Source organism: Mixophyes fleayi, chromosome 12, assembly GCF_038048845.1.
Source record: "Mixophyes fleayi isolate aMixFle1 chromosome 12, aMixFle1.hap1, whole genome shotgun sequence".
Classification (NCBI taxonomy): Eukaryota; Metazoa; Chordata; class Amphibia; order Anura; family Limnodynastidae; genus Mixophyes; species Mixophyes fleayi.
Window position 1 is genome coordinate 6,505,361 of NC_134413.1, and position 26,631 is coordinate 6,531,991.

Below are 26,631 nucleotides of genomic sequence, written 5' to 3' on the forward strand. Positions count from 1 at the left end.
ACTCTCCAAAGGAGTGTCTGTGTATATTTCTGTGCTATGTAGCCAATCTCTGAGATGTCTGAGTAGGACTGAATGGTTGTAATGAGTAATGTTAGGGAAGTTGATGCAACTTTTAGTTTTTGGTTGTTGCAATTTGATCACGCGAATACTTGGTCTTTTACTATTCAAGATGAAATTCTTAAATAGTGAGTTGAGCAGTTTTGTATCTCTGAGTAAGGAGAAGTGGTAAGCACTGTATAAGGTACATGAGTTTCGGGAAGGTGGTCATTTAAATAAAATTGTCCCTCCCTAAATAAGAGAACCAAAGATGACCTCACTCCTCCCCCCAATACCCTGATTATAGAGGAAATAGTTGTTGATACATTCAGTTGGTATAAACAGGAGGGATTTTTACTAATTTGGACACCAAGGTAGGTGAGTAAATGGGGTATGTTTGCCCCACAACGGGCAGGTGATCCCTGGCTTAAGGTATGTAGCTATAGACTTTTCTGCATTAATGGAGAGTCCCAATATTGATCTGAATTCTTCAATTTTATTTTCAAAATTAGGTTTTAATATCTGCTAACAAGGATGCACAAATTGAACCTGTTACTGTATTAGTTGTGTAGCTAATTTTGATTGGGACAGATATGTACAGATAAGGCGAGTGTTATATTCACCATAATGTGAGACTGAAGCTAAACCTAATTTGCATACATAATTACTTTGCAGCTAAATGGACTTTTTTAAAAAAAATATATATATATGTATTAAGATCCTGATATTTAAATTAAACAAATCTTAAAGTGTTTTTTTTTACAAAAAGATAATAATGTAAGGGCTATTTAAATATTTTAAATAGGCAGAATATTTTCTCTTATATATGTTAGTCCTATTTCACACATAATATATGCACCGAATTACAGGCACACACTTGGGGAGTGGGGAGTTAGTTGCTTAAATACAACGGGATTGAAACCCCTACCCTAGCAGGCGGCAATTGGATAATCAACTGGCTGGCAAATTGTAGTCCAGAGGGCAAGATCCAGGGGTGGTGACTGCATCTGATTTTGACTGCATGTTAATGGTGTTTGAAGCATATAGGTCAGTGTAGGACCTGCGTATATCGAGGTGCCCTTGACAGTGGGATGCAGGCTTAAATATTTTGATCAGTATATGAACCAATATCTTAGGTTTTCATATTGCTAAATACACTCAGAAATGCAATGTTAAAGATAAGCGCTGACAACAACTGTCTTTTTGTATTGTATCTTTTAAAACATAACACAATGGTTGTTTAATGTGGAGCTCTTGCCTTCTTATCAGTTGCTTATCCTGCTAATTATACAGAACTTGGTTATGCAATGTATATAAAGTGGTATTTAACAAAATTCTATCTGTACCCACCTAATACGGTGCTAATGAAAGCAGATGAGCACCGTTATGCATATATACAAAGTAAGTGTAGACTGAGGGACTTAAGTAGATTTGGATACAATTTATGCTTAAAACAAAAGTGTAAATGACTTATTCAGAGATGCCCAGGACAAGCAGCAGCAACTGTACCCCTCCTGACCCCTAACTCTGTGCTGGTTATATCCTTCTTGGTGAGCTGGCACCTGTCTCATGTAGGATGCTCTGGTTCCCCACTTAATTCTGGTGCTGTCCGAGTCAGGGCTGCAGGAAACAAGCGCCGAAACGTCGTTCCGCAGCTTCCCAGCACAAGTTAAGCTCTGAATATAAACTGTCTGTCAAAGTGAAGAAAGAAAATCAGAACTGTTAACTTAGGTTATTACATTAATTGTTCAGCTTTGATCAACCCTCTTTACTTTACTTTATTCTACGCCCCACCTAGCAAACAGAATATTCCGGCAATTTAAACCAAAGGGGACAGGATGGAAACATTTTTTGGATAAGCCGAATAACAAGAAACAAGAAGCACTTTCTCCCAAAATCCAAAGAAAACCAGAATAAGGAAAGGTGAATGCTATAGTTCCCTTACAGTTACATAGCCAAACATTGGTGCAGTATAATGCAGGGACAATGGCTTCATAGCTAGGTGTCAAATCAAGGGTATTAAGCATTCTATAGATTACATTTTGCAGACTTTAGCAACCCAATATATCTGCATTCAACAGGCTGAGCAATGAATTTCTTCCGCAAAGTATAGCGCAGCTTGTTTAGGAAAGATAAGCTCTGCCGCAGTCCTCCTTTTGGTAGAACCCTCTCACGATAGCGGGGAATAATTCTAGAAAAAAAAATATTTTATATAAAACATTTTTTCAATTAGATTTTTTAAAAAATATTTATTTTAAATTGTTATATATATTTTAAACATTTTATTTATTTATTTGTATTTTATTTGTTAGTACTGGTAACTGGTCTTCCAGTTCCAGTGACCCAGGTTTAACAAGTACCGAGGGGTAACAGAAAACTCCTTGGGACTCTTAGTGCGGCACCCAAAAAAACCATCATACAGGTGTGGTCACAACCAAGAGTCCCCCATTTAACCTTTTTAAAGATTAACTATTTTACATATTTAAAATGGATTTGTTGGAGGTATCGCTTACAAAACAAAGTCTAAAATCAGGATGTATTTCAAAATGTGGCTCACTTCAACCTGACATTAAGCCACAGATTTATCGATAGTCCTCTTCGACATCATGGTATGTGTTGAGAATTGTGGCTGACGACACTCCTATAAGAGGAGGGGGGGGACTATATTGTATCTCTGATTACATACCACCAAACACATCTATATTCTGGTTCAATATTTTAAACATATATAACTGTGAATTGTTTATTACGTGTGTAAGCATATTGTGTATACAATTACCAATGTATATTTTGTTACAAGTTTTTATACAATGTTACTTCGTTTTGGAGCAGTAACAACAAATATTGTTAATAAGATTTTGAAGAAAAATAAAATGCAGGTAGTCCAGTGAGCCAGCCCAAGGTAGCCCACTATGGGACCAATCGGGGGGAGCAGATGTCCCCCTGCCCCTGTTCACTGATCTCCGCATAGCGTTGCCATGAATATCCATTCTGTAGTGTACCTGCCTACTCTACTGAAATTCTACTCTCTTGGGAGTCCAGGAAGATTCCCAGACTGCCCTCCGGGATCCTGGCTTTCATCTTGTAATGAGAGCAGGACCTGGATAATACTATCCTCATCAACGGGTTTTGATGACTGGATTTGCATCACGCTTGCTTACACACATGCAATGTGATGACGTGTTTACGCAGCGTGGGGGGGGACGACGACATGATGTGAATTGTCCCCCACTGTCCATTGGTCCAGAAAACGGCCATGTTCTAATGATTCAAGCACAGTATGTAGCGCAGAGTGCGTAGCCCCGGTGACCAACAGACTACACAGCTTTAATGACCTGCAGATCAAGCATCTCCCTTTGTGGTGCATACACAGCTCCCCCATACTCTGGCACCAAATCTGATCCTTGCTCTGTTCAGAGTGGGAATTTTGATGTAAAGGGGGCAGGGACCAAAAACCCACATAAAAATAAAATGTATTGAATATACTTGTTTGATACAGGCGGGTGCCCCGGTAAGCACGGTGCCCTCCTGCCATGCTTACTGTGCTCCATCAGACCTGCACCCAAAGCATCAGCACGTCTGATGGTCTGTTAGTGACAGAGAATTCTGGGACAACACGTCTCATTCCTCCTGGACACTATGATAAACCGCTTGACAGTCATAGTCTGATAAAGAAACCAATTACTCCCAGGTTGTAAAAATAGGCAAAGAGGGACATTTAAAGGTTCACTATAAAATGCAACTTTTCATGAATATAAAGGCACGTACATGCAAAATCGCTTGTAAATAACCTGTGGGACGTAATTTGTCGGTTTCCTTGCCCAACATACTCCTAACAAATGTCAGATGTTTAAGTAACCTGTCTCATTTAGGAGACAATTTTCACAATATTTATATTGCCTTTATGCAATAGCATTACAATAAAATATATATACTGTACACACCCAAAATATCAGTTAGTTGGACTTGGAGAACAAGACTCGCGGTTTCCTGTCTCCTCAAAAACATTTATGTTTCGATGCTGATTGAGATGTATTGATTTGGTTAATCTCTCTGACATTTAATCTATCGCACGCTCATCCTTCCTGTTGTTCTCGGTTGCCAAAAATCCTAATCCGTATTTAAATTCTGACTATTTAAAAATACATTCAAGAAAATAATTTCCTTTACAAGTAATGGTTCATATATTTACCCATAATCCACCATGGAAGTTATCTAGAACTGTAACAAACAAGAAGAAGTCTGAAATAAGCCAAACAATTCTTGGATTATCCCCAAAAAATTGTAACAAAGTGCTGTGGACGGATGGAACAAAAATATTAATTTTTGGTCACAACCACAAAATAATCTGTGGAATAAAACCCAGTGAATCATTGGAAGGAAAGAACAACTTACTGAATGTTAAGCATAAGAAAGTATCTATTATTCTTTGGGTTTATGTGGATACAACTAACTACAGAAAGAAAATATTCCAATGTCAGTGAAAAAATTTAAACTAAAGTTGGAGATGGTAGAAAGACAACAAACCCAAATGAAGTATTTACAGAAATAAAATATTAATGGCTTATTCAAAAACACGATTGGCGAAATTCATCAAAATTCGAGTACATGGAGTACAGTCATGGCCAAAAGTTGTGAGAATGACACAAGTATTGGTTTTCACAAAGTCTTCTGCTTCAATGTTTTTAGATCTTTTTGTCAGATATTGCTATGGTATAATGAAGTAAAATTACGAGCATTTTATAAGTGTCAAAGGCTTTAATTGACAATTACATTAAGTTTATGCAAAGAGTCAATACTTGCAGTGTTGATCCTTCTTTTTGAAGACTTCTGCAATTCGCCCTGGTATGCTGTCAATCTACTTCTGGGCCACCCATTCCTGCCTAATCAATGTTTGTCAGAATTTGTGGGTTTTTGTTTGTCCACCCACCTCTTGAGGATTGACCACAAGTTCTCAAGGGGATTAAGGTCTGGGGAGTTTCCTGGCCATGGAACAAAATTTCAATGTTTTAATCCCCAAGCCACATAGATATCACTTTTGCCTTATGACAAGGTGCTCCATCATGCTGGAAAAGGCATTGTTCGTCACCAAACTGTTTTTCGATGGTTGGGAGAGGTTGCTCTTGGAGGATGTTTTGGTACCATTCTTATTCATGGCTGTGTTCTTAAGCAAAATTTGTGAGTGAGCCCACTCCCTGGCTGAGAAGCAACCCCACACATGAATGGTCTCAGGATGCTTTACTGTTGGCATGACACAGGTCTGATGGTAGCACTCACCTTTCCTTCTCCGGACAATCGTTTTTCCAGATGCCCCAAACAATCTGAAAGATCAGATAAAATTACTTTATCCCAGTCCTCAGCAGTCCAAATCCCTGTACCTTTTGCAGAATATCGGTCTGTCCCTGATATTTTTCCTGGAGAGAAGTGGCATCTTTGCTGGCCTTCTTGTCACCAGTGCATCGTCCAAAAGTCTTCGCCTCACTGTGCATGCATATGCACTCACACCTGCCTGCTGCCAGTCCTGAGCAAGCTCTGCACAGGTGGTGCCCTGATCCCACAGCTGAATCAACTTTAGGAGACGGTCCTGGTGCTTGCTGGACGTTCTTGGGCACCCTGAAGCCTTCTTCACAACTATTGAACCTTTCTCCTCGAAGTTCTTGATGATCAGATAAATGGTTGATTTAGGTGCAATCTTACTAGCAGCAATATCCTTGGCTGTGAAGCCCTTATTGTGCAAAGGAATGATAACTGCATGTGTTTCATTGCAGGTAACTATGGTTAACAGAGGAAGGACAATGATTTCAAGCACCACCCTCCTTTTAAAGTTTCCAGTCTGTTATTCTAACTCAATCAGCATGACACAGTGATCTCCAGTCTTGTCCTCGTCAACACTTTCACCTGTGTTAATGAGAAAATTACTGACCTGATGTCAGCTGGTCCTTTTGTGGCAGGGCTGAAATGCAGTGGAAATGTTTTTGGCATAAAGTTCATTGTCATAGCAAAGAGGGACTTTGAAATTAATTGCAATTCATCTGATAACTCTTCATGACATTCTGGAGTATATGCAAATTCCCATCATAAAAACTGAGGCAGCAGACTTTGTGAAAAATAACATTTGTGTCAATCTCAAAACTTTTGGCCATGACTGTAGTATCAAAATATATTTTGTTTCACTTTTCTTCTGCAGGCAAATGAAGACCTAAACGGTTCTTTTCCATTTAATTTGTATTTAAATATTCAGTCTATAAGCCACTTAATACCACAGTTTCTCAAACGTAAATTTTGATCTTTGCCACCTTAAGCAGGGGTGAGGGAGGTCAACCAAACTTAATTACAGAATCCAAAGATTACTCGTGTTTTGTATATGTGGTTTTATTACAAAATGAGAAAACTATAACAGAATTGAGCAAACAAAGATAACTTATACAGGAACAAATCATTGCACTATTCTTGCAGTGCTGCTATTAAAAATGTGTATAACAGCAGTAAGAGAGAGAACTCCAGTATATCTAAGAAAATGTATATTTTTTGCATGTAATTTCTAATAAAACGACATGACACTTGCCCCTCTCCAGGCTGGCAGGGAATGACTATCACATAATTCCACTTGTCTGATCAAGCTGTGGTCTTAGAACCTTTATTTATTGTAAGTGCTAGCCTGAAAGCAGGGAACGATGGAGGACAGGATCTTGGACAGACGGAGGCCAACTTTCATAACAGCCCACAGAGCAGCCGCCTCCCGTGTCATGGACACTTAAAGTGCTTGACAATTTTTTTTAATGAGTGTTCATAAGTGCAATATAAATAACTAATGCAAACATTTTAGTTATTGGATATTCAAGTAGGCACAATATCCGGCAGCCTTGTGTTATTTCCAAAATATTTCAGTTATAATTTTGTTTTGAAACCTTTTTACATTTTTGACTTTTTTTTTTTTAAATAATCACTTAATTTTATTCTTTTTGAATTATAACTTTACCCACATCACTTGATGGCAGTGATAAATAAATAGATACACACATTGTATAGAAGGCAGTGCTATCAATTCTTTTGTTTCTTTTTTTTTTTTTGCATTGTAGGATCTCTGATCCTTCATTCAGATAAAATAACAATTCAAACATATATGTGTATTAAAAAAAAAAAAAACAGTTGTTCCACATGGGCTGTTATATGGGCTGAGAACCCTGAAAGTGTAAACAATGGCCGATCCCAGCGGAGGCAGCCATATTGTGGGCATAAACAATATTCACTCATAGAACGGCAATAGCTTGTTATTGGCAACATATAATATGTTTTGGGGAAGAATACATATTTTTTGGGTGTAGTTTCATATTACACCAATTGTTTATTTGATCGCTCTGTAAAGTAGATTGATCACCATGAATGAACAACTTCTGTTATACTAGTAATTAATAATTTGCTATTTAAACGAGTTATACTACTTAACTAAGTAGTATAACTTTTGTTATAGGAATCCTCTTAGTTATTTAAGTATTTCTCTCTGTCTCCTGACATATTTGTTAATGTCTAATTCCTATTAGCAGTGAAATTCTAATTAGAGGGAGAACGCAGATTCGGTAGCTATTCTAGTTTAAAAAGGGAGTGTCTACCTTTAAATTACTTATTTTTTAGTTAGTAATTCTCTCCTATATTTTACTAGATCTATTGCTTATCTATGGCCTTTTTGTGGTTTGTTTTTTTTGGGGAGTTTTTTTCCCACCAGATTTTTCATTCTCGATGCCCTTGGGTACCACACAGATCGGCTTTGGAGAACATTATTAACCAGGTAGCAGTTCTGTGTTGTATCTACAGTCAATGAAAATGAACAACTTTGCCGGAGATCAAGGTTGGTGGAGATAAAAGTAGAATTTGGAGGTGACCCCTCCTCTTTCTTCTCTAAGTTGATGAAGCACTAATTAAATGCATAAAGCATTAAGTGAGTGGAACTACTATGGCTGAGGCAGACTTGTCCAGCAAGTGCCTACAGGCGAACGTGTAATTGTCAATCTTGTGTACAAGATTTATCCACAGCAGAAACAGATTTATGAAGTCTAGTGTTCATGTGAACAATATTCTTTGTTTTTTGTTTTTTTTTAAATAGTGAACAAGTCCCTGCAAAATAAATATGGCAGTGATGTGTGTCATACGGCAAGTTCTCACATTGCACTTTAAGGATTTAATGACCATAAAGTGTTCCCCTCACCTAAACACACGGAGGCAGCCGGTTTATGAGCTCAATAAATATTCAATGCAGCCGACGGTATGAGGCCGTTTTCCTAGTGAATGTTGGTCCACAAAAAGGCTGCCTGCAGTGTTTTTGTGTCGGATACACTTCAAGAGGTAATTGTCCAGCTTTCCGTTTGCACTTTCGCAGTATCGAGAGGCATTTTTATAAATAATCCAGAAAGTAACATTGTATCTTCTAGAGTCTTGATGGATCTCCATGATTCAGCTACAAGTTCCGCCGATGGGAGAGGACTGTGCCCAGGTCGGCTGGGGCCAGGTCTCTCACTATTTTACTCAGTCCGCAGATCTTCTCCTCCAGTAGATAGTTCTTCTTCTCGGCTGTCTGATGTCGCTGTTCGCTCATCTCCAGGGCCTTCAGCAGCTGAGAATTTTCCACATACAAATCTTTAATCTTAGCGTCTGCTCTTGTGGTCCTGGTTTCCTGTGGGATATAGAGGAGACGTCTTACACGAAAGAAGGTGTAATCTACATGCCTTTAAGTCACCCCTAGTCAGAGAAACATTGGTAGACATGGATGAAGAGACTGTGCCACCAATATAATTCTGAAAGGTCTAACCCATGTAGTTAGAAAAACTCTTGAGGGGCTCCCAGGGGCTGGCTGGCAAATTATAGCCTGGGGGGCAAGACTCTACTTAGTAGCCTATTAGGAACATTTTAAGGGAAAAAAAATGCAGATAGTCCAGTGACCCAACCCAAGGTAGCGCATTGGCCTGGGGGGCAGATGCCCCCCTTCCCAGCCAGACTCTTCCCTCGTCCTTCGAAGCTGGCCACTATTATCGGTACACAGCTCGCTGCCCAACCGTAGGGACAGGAGACCGTAGCAGAGAACTCTACCCATCGTAGAGATGCAAGACCAAAGGAGGGGCGTGTGCAGTATATAGGAGACACCTGATTGGATTAGCTGATGCTCCTGACCAATCAGATACTGTATATACTACACGCCTACAGTGAGGAATTTCAGCTGCCTGACCAACTAAGTTAATAGTGCTCTCCACACTAAGGGTTTGTACAGGGGTTTAATTGTATGTCTGTCACATCACTTAAAATAAATAACAATGCACACAGCAGACAGACTTTACTCTTGGTTTTAATATTTCGCTATCCAATTAAGAGGGATTTTCTTAAAGCATACCAATAAAGATATAGTTATTTTAATTTATTATTGATATCGCAGAGTGCCTTCGAATACACAATTTCTTCCTATCTTCTTTTCTTACCAGACTTTACTCTTGTTATAGCGCCCTTAACCCTTATCAAGTCCTAACGCCAAAAGCTCTAATGTTGTTATTGAATATATTTTTTGCTGGTAGAGAGAGAAGCAGCTACCTTCAGCCAGCTTAAAAAAATAAATAAAAAAAAAGTTGAATTTCTGATTTCTCCAGATCTGGACGTGTTCAACTACCTGCAGATATTACCAAAGTATTTTATTCATTTAAGCTACAAAAGAAAAAAACAAAAACGTACTTGTTCTTTCAGTTGATTTACTTTTTCCTGCAGAAACATCTTCACGATTCTCAGTTTTTGCTCTACGTCCAGCATGCGGACCTCCATTTTCTTCAGCAGCTGCTCCTGGTCACTCTGTATATTAGGGAAATACCATGTGATATTGGGATGTGGATTGCAATGGACAATACATTAACAAACACAGCTGAATGTGTAACTAAGATGCAGGATGAAAAAATAAGAATCTTAATACAGAGAGAGAGTCAAGAGACGAAACCGCTATTAACCAGTGTGCAATATTTGGTTTAACTTCTTATTGCAAAAACCAATGTACATATGGCCTTCTCTAGTAAGCAATACTAGGCTTCACCAACATCAGGGAGTAGTCGTCTTCTAAAGGTTTTGTGATCAGTTCAGCTAACTCTGTCCCTTCTTGTTCGTCATGTGACATTATGGTAGCTTGTTGGGTGCCAAAATGAATTGGCTGAATTATTTGGGAGATACTCAATTTATTCACTGTGACTATCCACAATGATATCTGTTCTCGTCAGATTCGCCTCCCCCTGCCCATCCTCTCTATCCCTCCTATGCCACCCTCTGCTTTTACCCTCCTGTAACTGTGCCTGAGCTCCTCACTATCTCTTTCTTCCTCTACAACCTGTCCTCTTGATCCTGCTCCCTCCAAGTTCCTCCACTCCCTTTCACGCCCAATGCCTGTCATCACCTTGTTTACCTCTTTCACCCATCTTCCCCCACTGGTATGTTCCCCTCGGCCTTCAAGCATGCTCTCATCTCTCCTATTCTCAAGAAACCTTCCATTGACCCATCTTTTGTCCCCAACTATCATCCTGTATCTCTGCTTCCCTTAGCTTCCACAATTCTCAAACAACTTGTCTTCAATTGTCTGACCCACTTTCTCTCTTTTTGGCTCTCCCCAGTCTGGCTTCCATCCCCTTCTCTCAACTGAAACTGCCCTCAATAAAAGAACAAGAGACTTACTGTCAGCAAAGTCTAAAGGTCACTTCACCCTTCTCGTACTCCTCGATATCTCTGCTGCTTTTGACACGGTCAATTATTGTCTTCTCCTCAGCACCATTCACTCCCTAGGTCTTGTGAAACATGTCTCTCCTGGTTTGCCTCTCTGGCTGCTCCTTTAGTGTTTCTGCTTCTGACTCTTCCTCCATCTATTGGAGTCCCCCAATGCTCTGTCCTTTGCCCTCTGCTTCTCCTTCCTATCCCAAGTATCTAGCTGTCTCTCTGCGTTCACTACCTGGATATCAAAACACTTCCAAACTAAACATCTCCAAATCCGAGCTCATCATGTTCCTGCCAATGTTGCTATACCTCCAAATATTTCCATCTCGGTTGATCTCTCTCTCTCTCTCTCTCTCTCCTGTCACCCAAGCCCACTGCCTTGGAGTCACCCTTCACTCTGCCTTCAGCTTTTCCCCTCATAACCAGTCCCTCAACAAATCCTGTCACTTCCTCCTCTGTAACATCACTAAAACCAGCCCTTCCTCTCTCAGGAAGTAACCAAAATCCTTGTCCGTTCAGTCACCCTCTCTCACCCCGACTACAGCAACCTCCTTCTCACTGGCCCTCCTGTCTCAACTTTTTGACTTTCAATCCATCCGAAATGCTGCAGCTAGGCTCATCTTCCGCTAATCCTCTGCATAAATCCCTTTGTTGGCTGTCAGTTTCAGAATTCAGTTAAAGCTCTTTGTCCTTACTAACTCTTATCACCCCCTCAGATCCATCTCTGACTTGGTCTTGAGGAACATACCAACCCGGGCACTTCACTCTGCCTAAATTCACCTCTTATTACCTCCTCCTCAGCTCACCTCCAAGACTTCTACTGCAGTTCCCCATCTTTGGAACTCCCCACCCCATTCGCCTCTTCCCTTCTCTCTCCCCCCCCCCCCTCCTGCCGCCTCGCCTCATTCGACTCTTCCCTTCTGCCCCCCCGCCTGGCCTCATTCGACTCTTCCCTTCTGCCCCCGCCCCCCCAAATACTACAATCCTTCAAACGTTAACTCAAGTCACCTTTTCAAGTCTGCCCATCCTATCATATCCTCTTCCTTCACCCAACATCTCCATTTTCTCCCAGTTGGTCCTATGGTCTCACCACTCTTCCCTCTAGAATGTAAGCACTAAAGGGCAGGGTCCTCTCTACCTATTGTCTTATGACAGTCTACTGTCAGACTCCCTCATACATCCTGTCATGTATTTCGATGCAAGTCCACATAACATTACTCACACACTTATGTGATAACCTCATCTAGTTGTGAGTTGCTTCTGTATCCGGCGCTACAGAATCTGTGACGCCTTGTAAGTAATAATGTTGTGCACCCTCTCCATAAAGTGAGGCAGTGCTATTTCACCACACACTGTAAACTGACTTTAAGAGCTTCAATCAGAAATGAAATGACTGCAGCTCAGACCCCCAGCATGAAGGTTTCCTCTGTTATCTCGCACTGATCTGCTTATGCTGCTCGTATAGGTCTTGGCTGGTCGCTTGTCACAATTGTCTTTGCAAGATATTCCAACTTAAAAACACTGTATACAAGTTGTGTCCTTTCACAGATTGACCAGTTAAGAAATCCATAGTGACAAAATAAGTTGCTGCAAAATGGTGGAGAAATCAACTTTTCTTTTGGTTAGAGGAATAGAAGGTGACAAAGAAAAGTATCAATTGTTAGCTGTAGCCACTTCCTGTGTATTTATTTCTGTTTAGTTCATAAGAAGTAAAGATTCCAATTCACTGACCGTTGTGGTGACAAACCACAGGTCTTAAGAGACAGCGGATACACTAGATAATTTGTTGAGTGTTTGTTAGACTATTCATATTACGGTTTCCAGACATCTATTTCTTCTTTTCTTTTTCCGTTACTTCCCCTTCACAACCTTCTCCTATTTTCACTAAAGCACTTAGAGTTAGGGAGATTTCTTTGCAATATGCAAATAAAGAGAACAGGCTTTTGGGTACTTCCATTTACAAGGCAATGCTTTTAATCACTGCCCCACCCATTGGGTCCAAGGTAAAGTCTTGTGCAGACACAGTGCTACCTCCTACATAACCACAGACAGTTTTTCCCTTCCTCGGCCTCCTCAGTGCAGGATAGGTTTTTCTGGTCAGCATATGAAGTAGTACAGAGTCCCGCTAAAACAATAGGATGGGGTTAGGGAGATTATGAAGCTGCGCATCCTAGGAACAATGCACCAGAGGAAATAAACTGTTGCATATTGCATGGATATACATACTGCACAATGATACGTAACTGCGATGTTACTCATGAAACTTGAGTCTGCATTTCTCATGATAACATCCCAGCTGCGTATATCTCACGGTTTGGAATTCTTGTTGAGAAAACTATTGTGGGGATGTGTCTGTTCCATATATATTAAAAGCAAAGACAATCTATGGTAATGGAAGTAATCTGCCTGAAAATGTATTACTTGGCTGATAATTGGTCTGTCAGTGACTGGGCGATGCGGGATAAATGGTTTTCTGTGTGAAAAAGTTAGTAGTCGGGTATAAGTGGTACTTACTGTTTTCATTTCCCTTTTAAGTACAATTAGGCTTTTATTTGCCATTGGAAAAACACCTTAGATTTGCTTTGGCCATAACAATGGCGGTACTTTTCTTGACTCCAAATTGTTTTGACTTTGATTAGCTGAGTGGTATATAAGTGATTGTGTGTTGGTATCACTGCTGCAAGACTATTGTTACTGCTTTGCCAACTGATTTTCATTAAACATTTGTTTAATTATATTTTTTTGTTATCTGTGGCGTTAATACTAGGTCATATTTTGTATAAAACATGTGAAAATAATGTCACCCAAACTGTACCTGCTACCGAACCCCCCCCCCCCATACTTTTGACTAGCTCCTGCCGAGAGATGGCTGAAGAGGGGTGTGAAGGGAGGGCGGAAGGCGGGTGGGGCTTTGTGATGTGCATCATTATTGGCCCCGTCCCCCTGATGTATGCCTGTTTGGGGTCTTTTCACAGTGGTAAAAAGACCCAAAGCAGGCATTAAGTCTCTGGGGGCTGGGCCAAAATGACATGAATCGCGACGGTCCACCCCCCTTCCGCCCAGCAGTTGCAGGAGAATTGACAGCTCTCCCGGGATTCCGGGAGACCACCCGGAATTCGGTAGTCTCTCGGACATTCCGGGAAAGTTGGCATGTATGGTGTAGGACCCTACAGGTGCCAAGAAACAAAGATCTGGTCAGCACTGATGACTTACTGGTGGGGCAATCGGCTCTATCGATACATTTGCACTCAGAGCCATATTAAAACTTCACGGGGTCTTTCTATCCAGTGTCCAATACTAAAGTAAATATTAATGCCCCCTCCCACTATTTATTAAAACAGCCCTAAAAGTTCTATCAATTAAATTTCGCTTTGCCACCTTCCCCGTTCACCAGACAATGCCTGTAACCACCATACATAGAATGCAATGCTTAGCATAGGATTGTAAAGAAAATATTCTATACATTTTAATTTTTATAATGGCCATATACAATTGTGCAGTAGTTTATACAATTGCGATATAAAATAGAAAATTATTTATATATAAGAATAGCATTTAAGTATATTAATAAAAAACACAAGAAAAAAAATCTGTTATAGTTAAGACTTTTATTTCCCAGTTCATCAAAACATCAGCCTCTCTCTTTCCAAAAGTATCTTACAAAACTTTGACAAAAATTCTGTATAAATAGGCTCATAACGTGCCTTGTATAAAATGTGTTTCCAGTCAAAAGGTTACAATATTATAAAAGAAAAAAAATATAAATATATTAGTAAGATGGAAATCATATCTAATAAATAGTATAAATACATAAAATTTGGAACAAAAAACAGATTTTTTTTTAAATAAGGTATTTTACACACATTTCTACATATGTAATTTACACGGATTATTTCTACATCAGTAATTACAAAAAGTGTTTGAAGTGTACTTGTTGCCTACACACAATAGAGGCAGCCATTTTGTTTAATGAACCAATATTTAGGAGTGCACAGCCAAAGAAGTCACTACTGTACCTTGAGGAATGTGGCACTCTTCATCTTCACGTGGTACCAAATCCCTCAGTGTGAGGTCACTAGTTCCTAGTTATGGGATAGGCCACGTTCTCATGAATATTGATTCGGCCCACAAAATGGCTGTCACCACTGTGTGTAGGCAACAAGTACATTTTAATACTGCAAAGGTTAACATGAAGGTACAGCCAAGCAGCAGGGCTCCCGGCCCTCAATACGTTCTCTCAGCTAATGCCAGTAGAGTGTTAGGGGACGTTAGCGTGAGGTGCTCATTAGAAGCCATGTTTTCAGAGGCGGCCAATCCGTCTGTAAGAGTCTGCATGCAGTGCTCGTTGCTCCTGAAGCAAGGCCTAAGGGAAAAATGCAATTGGTACTTTTCACCCCAATTTTACATGGCTGCATTTTGCAAAACACAAGAGAAAAGAATCCCACTTCCGACACCAGGGATCATTACCAAAAAGGTTGGATGGGGCAGCCAGCCTCTGGTGAGAAAAGTGTACCAGACATGCAAAAACAAATGTGGGTTATTCTACCTCAGATGTCAACTTCCAAAAGATGAGAGATGGAATTAAAAATTTCTAGTATTAGATTTGCATAAAATAAAAAAGGGACATATTGTAATAAGACTTATGATCCCCACCAGTCCCCTATACAGAGTGGAAGCAGCTATTTTGTGGCCTGAATGTTCATGACAATGCAGTCCATCAAATCACTGGTAACTAATGCTATCACTGAGGCACAAAACTACCTCAATGCCATCTCCCTGGTCACAGAAAGGCTGCATTCTCATCAGTATTGTTCTGCACATAAAATGGCTGCCTCCCCTGAGGGACAAGTGCACCTTAAAATACATTAGAATACATAATTTAGCGCAGTTTAGTTGTTGTCCAATTAATGTGGGAAATAAGAGCATATAAAATGTTGGACAAACATCTCAGTAAGAGAAATCATGTGAATTTGTGTCCATTCTATAAGAGCAACAGTGACTATATATTATGCTGCCTGATCATTTGAAGTCCTTGGTGAAAAACACAGTTCAGCTTTCAAAATTCCTTTCAATGCATTTAGTAAAAGTTGCACAAGGACACAAGTAAACCATTCATTTAAAGTTGTAGGAGGGTGTTAATTCAGAAATGCCATGGAATCTATTGGAAGTTGACAAGATCGGTATGAATTCTATATTTATAATAAAAAGATTAATTAAGCAGATGATATTACACGGACAGTCTAAATATCTACACTAAAAGCAATTTCTATTAAAGCAAGTCAACATAAATAGGTTAGCTAAAGCAGGAGGTTAATGAACGGAGAGGGGTCATGCAGAGTAATGCAATAAGGGTTAGTTAATCTATTATGGACTCATAAACAAATACACAAGGTATATAAAAGGAGTATGTAATGATATTTGTGTCTTAATATAACTCAGACAATTTAAAAAAAAACAAATACTTTAAATAAAATGATCAAAGATGATCTAAGGTGACATTTAATCCTTGTCTGCCTCCAGCTACGTCAGCCCACCCCTCTTCTGGTGTTTAGATCTAAAGACGGAGCAGATATCGCAACAGCTAAAGTGCAAGATTCTGCAGAATTTATTAGCTGCATTATAAACAAGCAGAGTCCTCAAACACTATGTAGTGGACGCCGTCCTCTTTGGATCCCAACAATGAAAGAGGGACTCTAAAACTACCACTCTTAAAAACAAAGGCAAATAAAAATCAAGAACACAATTGCAAAAAAATTAAAGCAAAAATGTAAGTTTGGTCTATGGAAGAGAGAGGGGGCATATAAAGGATGGTACAATGCAGCTCACAAAGATAGATAAAATGTACCAATGTAGCTGATGATGACTGCATGCACAGTGAATAAATTGAGGCCTATAATGAACTAGCATTACCAGAGAAAGTACATCCTGTGTGAATTCTCCATTATCATATTTGCCTACTTTTTGGAGGAGAAAGTGCGAGAGATGCGATAATGAGATCACCTCATGGCGGCCTGCCTCTCGCTGCGTAAACGATTTGCGCCATTGCGCAGCCCGCGCAGGGTCATAACCTGATTTGCGTCATCCAGCCCCCCCATCCACTTCACAAGATGATGGGGCAGGATTTGAGATGGTGGCCTACTCTCCAAGGAGTCCAGGATGATTCCCTGAAATTGGGCAGTCTCCCGTACATTCCGGGAGAGTAGGTATATGACAGACAGTAGAACGGAGGGAAATGATCACACACTGACCTGTGGAGCGTTGTTTTCGGCACTGCGGTGATCCATCGCTGCCTGGAGCTGTTGGTTTCGCCGGTCTAGCTGCTGCAGTTGTTGTTGGAGCTGTAGGTACTGTTCCCGCGGCACGGTGGCACAAGCTTGCTGCTGGAGCTGGGGGCGACTATGAGGCGCACTGGTGGGCGAGTGCAGCATCTGCGGAGCACATACCACCAGTTACATATATGTGTACATTGTAGTTGGCCATCAGCCTCCTGATCCCATTTACTTTACTGTCTGGATGGCACTACCACTAGGCAAATCTAGGCTTTCTATGACGATAAGATAAAATATATAGGATTCAAGATCTACACCATTTAGGCAATGTGGTCTGAGGGTATCACTGGGCCTAAAAGCTGACAATTATCTGAAGTCTGTTCCGACTGCTAGACTCATTTGATGAGGCCGCAATACACACCGGGTACGCAGATCTTAATCCCTACTGCCAGGAATCTCCACTGCTGCTCATACTTAGAAAACCTGTGGATCTCCAGGAGTTGTGAAACTACAAGTCCCAGATGATAATGATAGCTAGAAGGGCATGCTGGGATTTGTAGTTCTACACCACCTGGTGATCCATGGGTTGCCCAGGCCTGTTGTAAAGCTTTAACAGAGGAGCAATTACAGGCAGTTTCCCCAAGTGCCTGGTTTGTCCTAGATTTCCTGGATCTGTGTGCATGACTTGCAATTAGCTATTTGCATCATGAAAACATAGTAAATGGTTAAATTGACCATCTATATGGTCTGGATGTCATAATGTGACACTTGGACAACACACAACAGAACATTGCAAAAAAAAAAAAAAACTTTAAACATGCAGCTCTTGTATTTGTATCCAACATGTACCACAAATCACACAAAACAGCATCACAATTCTGAAATCATGCAACACACTCAAACACATCATCAGCTATTGATGGTCCCGATCGTGAAAAGTAAAAATAATAGATAACTGATGAACGTTGTCATTATAAAATATACAGTTTAAAAAACAAAGTGTATATGATCAGCTACCCCAATATTAAGCATTTTAATCATTGGAATCGATTACAATTTCTTGCTACAAATGAACTCTTTGCAAGTTTTGATTCCCCGAACATGTCCTAGTCGCTAAGTGGCCTACGACCAGGGTCACGTGATTTCCGCAGTCCATCTGCATTAATTGTGTAGTTTAAACTGCAGGGAGATGACCGCACTGTCTCTTAATGCGGAACAGCTGTATGAGCACGATATGGTGGAGTTCTGTGCTTTAATATATTCCAGTGTCCTCAGTGTTACAAAAATAAAAGATCTCACGACTGCAGCTCCACAATGTATAGAACACCCAACAGAAGACAAACTATAATTTAAAATATTTAATAACAGAGTTGTAAAGCTAATGCTCCTTTTAAAAGGGAAACTTTTTACTGCAATTCAAAAGCCACAGTCTACCATAGCTCTGTCGCAAATATATTTAGTTATGGTCGGGGTTCTGAAACAACTGGTTTAACGATATGAGAAAGCATTTGCTGGTCTTGTGGACCGCTGTAACTTGATATAATGCATGGAGAATATACGGAATGGAAAACATGGAAGACTCGCGGTCATGCAATGATACAATCAAAACATTGATATATCTTTACCATGTATCTCAGAATCTGAACTGCACCCATCTCTGAGATTTCCTGAGATCTAGAAAGCGGGCAGGCACAGAACGGGAAAACAGGCAGAAATATGATTTCGTAAAAACTCTCAATGAAGAGATAAGGATTTGCGACAACATCCTGACACAGACTTCTCTATATCTCATGAGAAACTGCACATCTAGTTAGAATCATTTAAGATCATCTTTAAAATCAGGTTTCAGCAAACTCGCAGTGAGGTCCAGATAATGTACAACTAAAGCAGCTGGCTGGGACTTGTTGTTCATAACAGCTGAAGAGCCACACAGACGCCTAATTTAAACCACACACTTTAAATTCTTCCCATGGAAGACTCCTAGATCTGTGTGCGGATTGATACGTTTATTTCGAGATATTACCCTTACTAAATATTCCAAGCGGAAGTAAATGCTGGATGAAATACTTGATAACTTTGTGTAAAAAAAATATTAGTACTATCCAAGATATATGCACTTACTTCTGTAATATGATCTTCAAATTTCCCCTGTTTCGTCCGTACACCTTCGTTTTCAGCCTTAATGGTTTCCGAATCCCTTTCGAAGGCGCTCAGCTGACTGATCTGATAACCAAAATCAAGAGGTCTTTGTGTTAATACTAGTCGGGGCATAGGCACCATCAGTGATGGAACAATCGCTTTTGCATGAGTTGTATCGGTTATGGGGATTGGAGATGAGGGGAGCTTGGCAATGGTGGTCCCTAGGCCCTCAGAGCAGATGGACGGCACTGCAGGCCCTCACCCCAAGTTTTGGTATGGGTCACGGAGAGGGACCGTTAGGCCCCCTGAACGAGATGTAACTTACTGTTTAAAAAAGAAACTATGTTGATAAGGAGTCTGTCTGTTGGTGCATGGCTAGAATGTGTCTCCATTTACTATAGTGCGTTAAAATAAAACAAAATTAAAGAACAGTTCTCAAAAACTGTTGCCCATGGATAGAAACCACCACCAATGCTCTAAGAGAAGAAACCGTACCAACCCATCAGTAATAACCGGTTTCACCGCTAATTTTCCATGAAAGACCCAACCCTTGAAGTAACCGACGTAATGAGCGGACCTTCCTGTTGGCGGACGTCAGGTCTTTCTGCAGCTGGTCACACTCCCTTCTCAGACTGGACTTCTCCTGCTCCAGAGCTTTCACCAAGCTGGACTGGCTCAGCTGCTTGTGGTGTTTCAAAGCGATTACGGAGGACTCCAGATGTCGCACCTATGTCAGTGAGGAAGGAATAGTTAATTTAGGAGACATGACCTTAGTATATTACATTACACGTAGCTGGGGTGACTCTTGTTATATGTATATATATATATCCTAGGCAGTCTCATTCTTTAAGTTTCCTATTAAGTGCTGCTTTCAGTTCACTAAAGAACCTAAATGTATCCCAAAACTGCTACCCACCATTTAATATTATTAATAAGTTGTATAGAGGATGGAAAGCAGTTTCAGAAAAATATGGCTCTGGGGTACTAGACAAGTTGGGTAAGAGGCTAAAAAATAAAATTACATAGGTGGCAGAGGAAGAACGTTGGCAAGATAGTAACTTGGAGCATACATTTGATTAAGGATGAGGGCACTTTATCCCCTGCTCATCTGCATGTTCCCATTATTGATGAGGGCGGAGAGAACCACCTGTAACCAATCAGATCATTTGAATGTTCATAGTGGCAGAAAATGAGCTGATCATGTGGAAGGCAGTTACCTGTCCAGGTGTGAGGACAGGGCTGCATGTGACAGGGGCAGTGACATGATGTGAGGAGGGGAATGGAGGCAGCAGGAAGCCACAGACTGAGAGTTATATAGTGGAAGGAGCAGGGTCCCCAGCAGCACAGAGTATATCAGGAGATGAGTGATGTGTTAGTGAGGACAGGGCTGCATGTGACAGGGGCAGTGACATGATGTGAGGGGGGGAATGGAGGCAGCAGGAAGCCACAGACAGAGTTATATAGTGGAAGGAGCAGGGTCCCCAGCAGCACAGAGTATATCAGGAGATGAGTGATGTGTTAGTGAGGACAGGGCTGCATGTGACAGGGGCAGTGACATGATGTGAGGAGAGGAATGGAGGCAGCAGGAAGCCACAGACTGAGAGTTATATAGTGGAAGGAGCAGGGTCCTCCAGCAGAACAGTAATGTGAGCCTCTGATGTGGTCAAATTTTGGATGAAAACATTTTTATTTGAAACAAATTTTATGCAACCCACTTATTCAATAATAAAATTACCACATTTTAGCTGTACAATGGCCAATGCTCATATTTAAGAAAACTTATTATTAGCATATAAGTGGTCATTCTGCTTCAGTAATAGCACCAATATTCCGCACGTCACTCTACACAACAAGCACACTGACAGACCACCCCTCTATTTACCTTTTCCCTGCTTTGGGTCAGATCAGTCTTCGTATTCTGAACCTCTCTCTGAAGTCGCTCATTTTCCTGTCTGAGCAGCTGCTGTTCCTGCTCCATCAGCTGCTCCAGGTCATCCCAGTACTTCTTCTTCTGCTGGCCCTGTAGCCCCGAGGATCTCATCGCCATTTCCAGGACCTGCTTCTAAATGTCACGAGACACACAGCGCACCTTGTAAACCTCACCATGACAGGGGAGAAAGGGTTTGTCTTCAACTACACACAGTCTTCTATTGTTAAGGAAACTGTGCCGTTCAGTTACGTATTTAAAATACATTTTAAAATATATATTTATACTATAAAGTGTGACCATCACCTACACCAGTGTTTCCCAAACCCAGTGCTCAGGGCCCCTAACAGTGCAGGTTTTCCAGGTGACAAGTGATACAATGTAACACATCCACAGGTGGTATAATATCAGTCAGTAATGAGTACACCTGTGCTCCAGCAAGGAGATATTCTCCCCCCACCCCGTCTATACCTCTATGATTCCGAATATTGGTGCAGTACACAAATAAATTGCAACTACTGCAATGTTTGTAGTACGACGAGAGGCCATAAAGCCGATGCACTTAAACTCATGAAGTTTGGGCCCACATACACACTTACCTAGCAAAGGTTAAATATGTTCTGTAGGCCCCTTCTAGCCAATGGGATCCATTGTGGGCAGGTTTTGGGTTCCACAGATGCAAACCCTCTCTGGCTGCTGTTCTACATTATTCTCTACATAAAATCCCGTCCTCCCTCCCCTTTCGATCATGCACTGTATTTTTATTGTTTTCTGTGACCTTTTCTCGCCCTCAGAGCAGACACAGTTGGCTGTAAAGCACTGTGATCAGAGACTGATACCTACAGCGCTATCGCTGTTTGGCCGCAGGTCGCTGCCCCCTTCGAGGATAAGGTGGTTCTTGGTCCATTTGTGTAGAGAGGCTCTTGACCTTCTGTGTGTGGGCACATCATTGTGCGTCTAAAGGGGGCGTAGTCACACTGACACAAGATTTAGCGACAGCCATTCAGGAAGGGAGTTTCTCCTTGGTTCAGTGGATTCAAGGCCATACATTCATTTGGTTCAGCATTCAGTGGTTTTAGCCCCCTCGTATTGTGCTCTCTCAGCCATCAATGTATTATAATTAAAACTGTGACCTAATTGTGCCAAACTCACAAATGTGTCATAACTTAATGCTGTAAATTGCAAATAAAGACTAACACCATGTGCAGTTTATGTCTAACACACTGGAGATGTGGTCACCTTGGTGTTTGCGTTCTGCAGCTGTTTGTGCAGTGACATCACTTCCTGTTTCAGAGACTCCTTCTCCTGATGCGCGACGCGGAGATCAGACTTAATGCGAGACAGCTGGAGATTAACACTCTGCAGGTTCTCTTCCAGATTCTGGATCTAAAAGGATAAAACAGATACTTCAATTAAAAAAGGATCAGAGCGCTAGAGTTTTTGGGAGCCCTGAACAAAAAAGGTTCCATTTACAATTTAATTATTTGCACATAATCAAAGATCAAGTCTGGTCTACTGTAATTAAGACCACCCCCCACTCAACAGAAGGAAAATATGATGAGGGTTATAACAGGTGTAGTATAATTGGAATATTTAGCACTATAATATGCCTCCTATTTCACAATTACACTAAACAGTTGTATAGAATGACAAGAGATCAGCCCGTGATATAACCAGTCTGTATTTACCTTCTCCTGAGACATTGAGACCTGATTCCTAAGACCGTGTGATTGCTGTTCCCAAGTCTTCTGTTCCTGCTTCAAGCTTACAATCTTACTCTCCAGATGGCCAACTTTAGCAGACTGGGGAAGGACAGTGAACAAGCTGTTAAAACACCATTACTGCAGAAGTCTGAGTGTTGTTGTAAAGCTGTAGTTCACGTGAGGTCCTGGGTTCAATCTCCCGACCTACACACTCTGTACTGCTCAAGAGAGAACCATAACATGCAGTGTAAGAAGTATTTTCCTACCTCCCTAACCAGAAAATTTTGGGAACTTTCCTTAGCTTTTTCTTTCTCTGAGTTTTTGCATAGGTCCATATCAGAGGATCTAATGTGCAGCGCTTACCACCGTAAAGCATAATGTCGGTCTCATCCCCAACTGTATTATTCTGCCAACATAATTGTATTTGATTGTCAGCAGTGTGGCAAGCTGATTATTGTGTCACGGCGCAGTGGCCTCGTCATTACACTTCATTGTGGCATGCTATGGAGGCCCGTTTTCCATCAAAGGTACGTCATCAGCTATAGGAGGTTCCCAAAGCAAGGAACTCCTATTATTCAGGGGTTAACTTTTAAAACAACTTTTTAGAAAGGGGAAAGTCTAACTTGCATTACACTTATCAGTACCAATATCCAATTGGCCGCTCTGGATTTTAGCACACACCTTCTTGGGCTTATTACCTTGTAGCAAACATCACATTACTTAAGTCTTTGAATTTAAATCATTATTATTCTCAAAATTCTGCCTTCTTTGGTCTATTCATAGAATTATCTGTATTACCTTTGCCACACAATTGTTTAGTTCCTCTCCCAGAGTTTCTTTCTCCTTTAGCAGTTTTTCATTCTTATTCATTAAGAGTGAAATTTCATTCTTCAGGTCCGTGATCTCCGACGATTTTGAAAGCTGTGAAACATAACCAAAAATGAGAATTAATGTGAAAATAAACCTACTTTTAGCTACGGCTTACTATAACCGTTATTTATAGGCACAGTGAACCTTATTTGTCTGTATGAGTGGTACATGCCGCACTGTGTGCTCAGCCAAGAAGTATATCCTAAACTCTATTAAGCCTTTGAGACAACCAAAGCTGCTGTTAGTGGCCCTCTTGTGTATTCATCTCGTGGGGTCATTCCCATCCGTATTGTATTTTAATTCTCCACATTAGCGCCATTCGCAAGACTGGTGGGAATTGAAAGAGAAGATTCAAAAGTTCTAGGACAGGTGGCGTGAGAAGATTTGTGCGTCCATACAGCAACTGATTGGACAGGGGCCACTCCAACCAATCAGGCGTTGCATTCAGTTCAAGAGTACCGTGAATCCCAAAGTCTACTCCTACCCTCCAACCTCCCAATCTCACCAGCTTCCCATTTTTTAAGCTATGGGCAAATGTACCAGAAAAGGGACACGGCCATCAAATGTCTACCATTGGGGTGCACCAAGTAACGAGGGGCTGTGCCCCTGGCAATAGAATCTGTTATTCCATTAATAAAAGTTAAAAATAAAAAAGTTAGAATCTCGATCTCTCACCTGCTTCGTCCCCATTTCCTGTTTCAGAAGAGCGTTCTCTTGCTCTAGAGATCGATTGTTCACTTTGACCTTGGACAACTCTTTTTCTGAATCAGAAATCTAGAACAGCAAATTTAAGAAGGTTCTGCTATTATACATGAACACATTGGGTGGTATTCCTGTTCTCTAACCCCTCAGAGTGACACCACTGATGCCAAGACAACAGTTTTGTGCCTGTGTTATGCCCCATTGTGTAAGGGAATTACTGCACAATGGCCGATGCCGGAGACTTTCTGCATAGATTGCCACCAGAGACAAGCACATTTAACCTTTGTACCTTTGACCTGTAGCCTTCAATCTCCTCGCTCATTTGACACTTTTCCTTTTGCCACTCCTCTAGGCCTTTAGCAGAATCCTTCTTATCTTTCTGCTTCAGAAAAGCCACCAGCCTACGGTTGAGATCTTTAAGGTCTTCCTGGTTCTTCGAGTTCTTCAAGTACAGCTCTTCATTTTCTGAAACCAACTGCTCATTCCTGGTCTTTGATTCTGCAACCTAATTACACGACAAATGCAACAAAACTAAAAAATTAAAGACTAAAATGTCCAAAACACAGCATATAACTAAAAGCCAAAACAAAATAGAATTATTAGCATAAAGCTTCACATGGGATACATTATCAATATTTTATATAGTACTGTAAATATTTTAGATATGTGAATGGCCATTGTCTCTTTACAAGATTCTGTTTCCAGCTCTCGCTCCTGAACATTTAGGTGTTAACTGAGGACATAGTTTGACTTCATTAACATTTCAGCAACCACCTCATTTTGTCCAGGAAAAAGACTTAACACTTGTATCTATATCAAGAGGTGGATCTCAAAGCGTTTCAGAGCACTTTCCCTTTTATCAGCTGCAGTAAGTTTCGGTATCGGTGTACTTTGTTATTTTCTCTATTTAGCGCCTGATTTCTCTTTGCTTTTTGGCGTTTCAGAGCAAATCTCCTTCCACAGACAGCTGGAGAATATCCTGTAGTAGAAAACAACCAACTCCAAAACGCGTAACATGGAGGATACTATTGAAAGAGTTAACCCTATATATGCTCTTTTTTATAAAATGTTTGTAAGTGCATGCAATTGTTTATAATAAATTTCCCTTCAGCGCTTGCTCTATATCTCTTTCAGGGGTACCCCTCTCCATTTAAACTACTCATCTTTACTGTGGCAGCGACTGAATTTAGTGTTTGTTTTTTAAGTTTATCAGCAGTCATGGGTAGACCTAGATTAGTGCAATCACTTTGTTTTTAAGGTCAATAAAACAAAGGGTTTTATGTCCACTGGTGGGTGTGCTTGTGCCAAAAACCAACAATCAATCAATCATGGATGCTATTCAGCGGGTTATTTTGTCAAAGACTTTCTAAAACATTACAGTAAAGGGGAAAGACACAGACCTGACTTGTCAAAATATCGACCATCTTCTCCATGGCGAGTTTTTCATTCTGAGCAGTTTCAAGGTTCACCCTGCAAGAGGAAGACCGCAAACTGCATTTAAAAATCCGCAGATTTTAAATTTATTGGGTTTAATGGGAGCAGAATATACTGGATTCTTTTCACATAACACTTTAAACTGTAATAGTATAACGACACTGCAGAGAGCAACGGGAGCTCTACAGCTGTGATATAGACCAGCTCAAAAAGTATAAAAAAAACACCTAATATAACAGGACATCAAAACACAAAGTAGTTTTGTAAATTATATTAAAAAATAAAAATAAAGTTTTTACCACATTTCTTCACAGGCGTCCAGAAGTTCAGCAGTTTTTTGGTTACAGACGTCTCCCTCCTCTTTCAAAGTACTAATCTGAGTTACTAAAGCTGCATTCTCCTCCTTTAAGTGTTTATTCCTGCACCTATGAGGTAGAAATAGGTTTGTTGTTGTCCACAAAAATAAAGTTCTGAGCTAAAAAAAATGAATGTTTATTGTAAGACTGAAACACATCCCATTCTGGATATCACTGATAAAGTCATACTGTCCAATATAGCAGGAATAGTTTACAAAGCTCTGCGTTATTAGACAGATTTCCATCCAATAGTGATCATAAGCACATTAGCGTAAATGGATAAAATAGTAAATAAATATATATCTCCGATGGATGCAGAGTATAGTGCTCATTATAAAAGTATACATGCTTAATTCAAAGGAGCGTGAGAATAGGATTCATCTAGGCATAATATCATTAGAAGACATGCAGAAACATGACAGAGAAGATGTCGTTAGTTAAACATATCTGCAGAAAAACAAAAACGTAAG

General features: G+C 40.5%; 1 protein-coding gene across 3 annotated transcripts in view; it reads right to left on the minus strand.

The window, feature by feature from the left end:
- Window positions 1-7,657: 7,657 nt before the first annotated feature.
- Window positions 7,658-26,631, minus strand: part of NIN (ninein) — a 74,233-nt gene continuing 55,259 nt past the window's right edge. The window contains exons 18-30 of one of the 3 annotated variants that reach the window (XM_075192257.1): window positions 26,105-26,230; window positions 25,772-25,841; window positions 24,661-24,876; window positions 24,345-24,443; window positions 23,598-23,720; window positions 22,785-22,898; window positions 22,336-22,482; window positions 21,052-21,231; window positions 19,747-19,896; window positions 19,152-19,253; window positions 17,010-17,189; window positions 9,748-9,861; window positions 7,658-8,704 (exon numbers count right to left, since the gene is read on the minus strand). In XM_075192257.1, coding sequence (XP_075048358.1) covers window positions 8,489-8,704; window positions 9,748-9,861; window positions 17,010-17,189; window positions 19,152-19,253; window positions 19,747-19,896; window positions 21,052-21,231; window positions 22,336-22,482; window positions 22,785-22,898; window positions 23,598-23,720; window positions 24,345-24,443; window positions 24,661-24,876; window positions 25,772-25,841; window positions 26,105-26,230 — 1,837 coding nt within the window. In that variant the 3' untranslated portion in view covers window positions 7,658-8,488. Of the gene's footprint in view, window positions 8,705-9,747; window positions 9,862-14,350; window positions 15,125-17,009; window positions 17,190-18,655; window positions 18,705-19,151; window positions 19,254-19,746; window positions 19,897-21,051; window positions 21,232-22,335; window positions 22,483-22,784; window positions 22,899-23,597; window positions 23,721-24,344; window positions 24,444-24,660; window positions 24,877-25,771; window positions 25,842-26,104; window positions 26,231-26,631 lie in introns of those variants that run through there. The other 2 variants (XM_075192258.1, XM_075192259.1) reach the window with 2 other exon arrangements.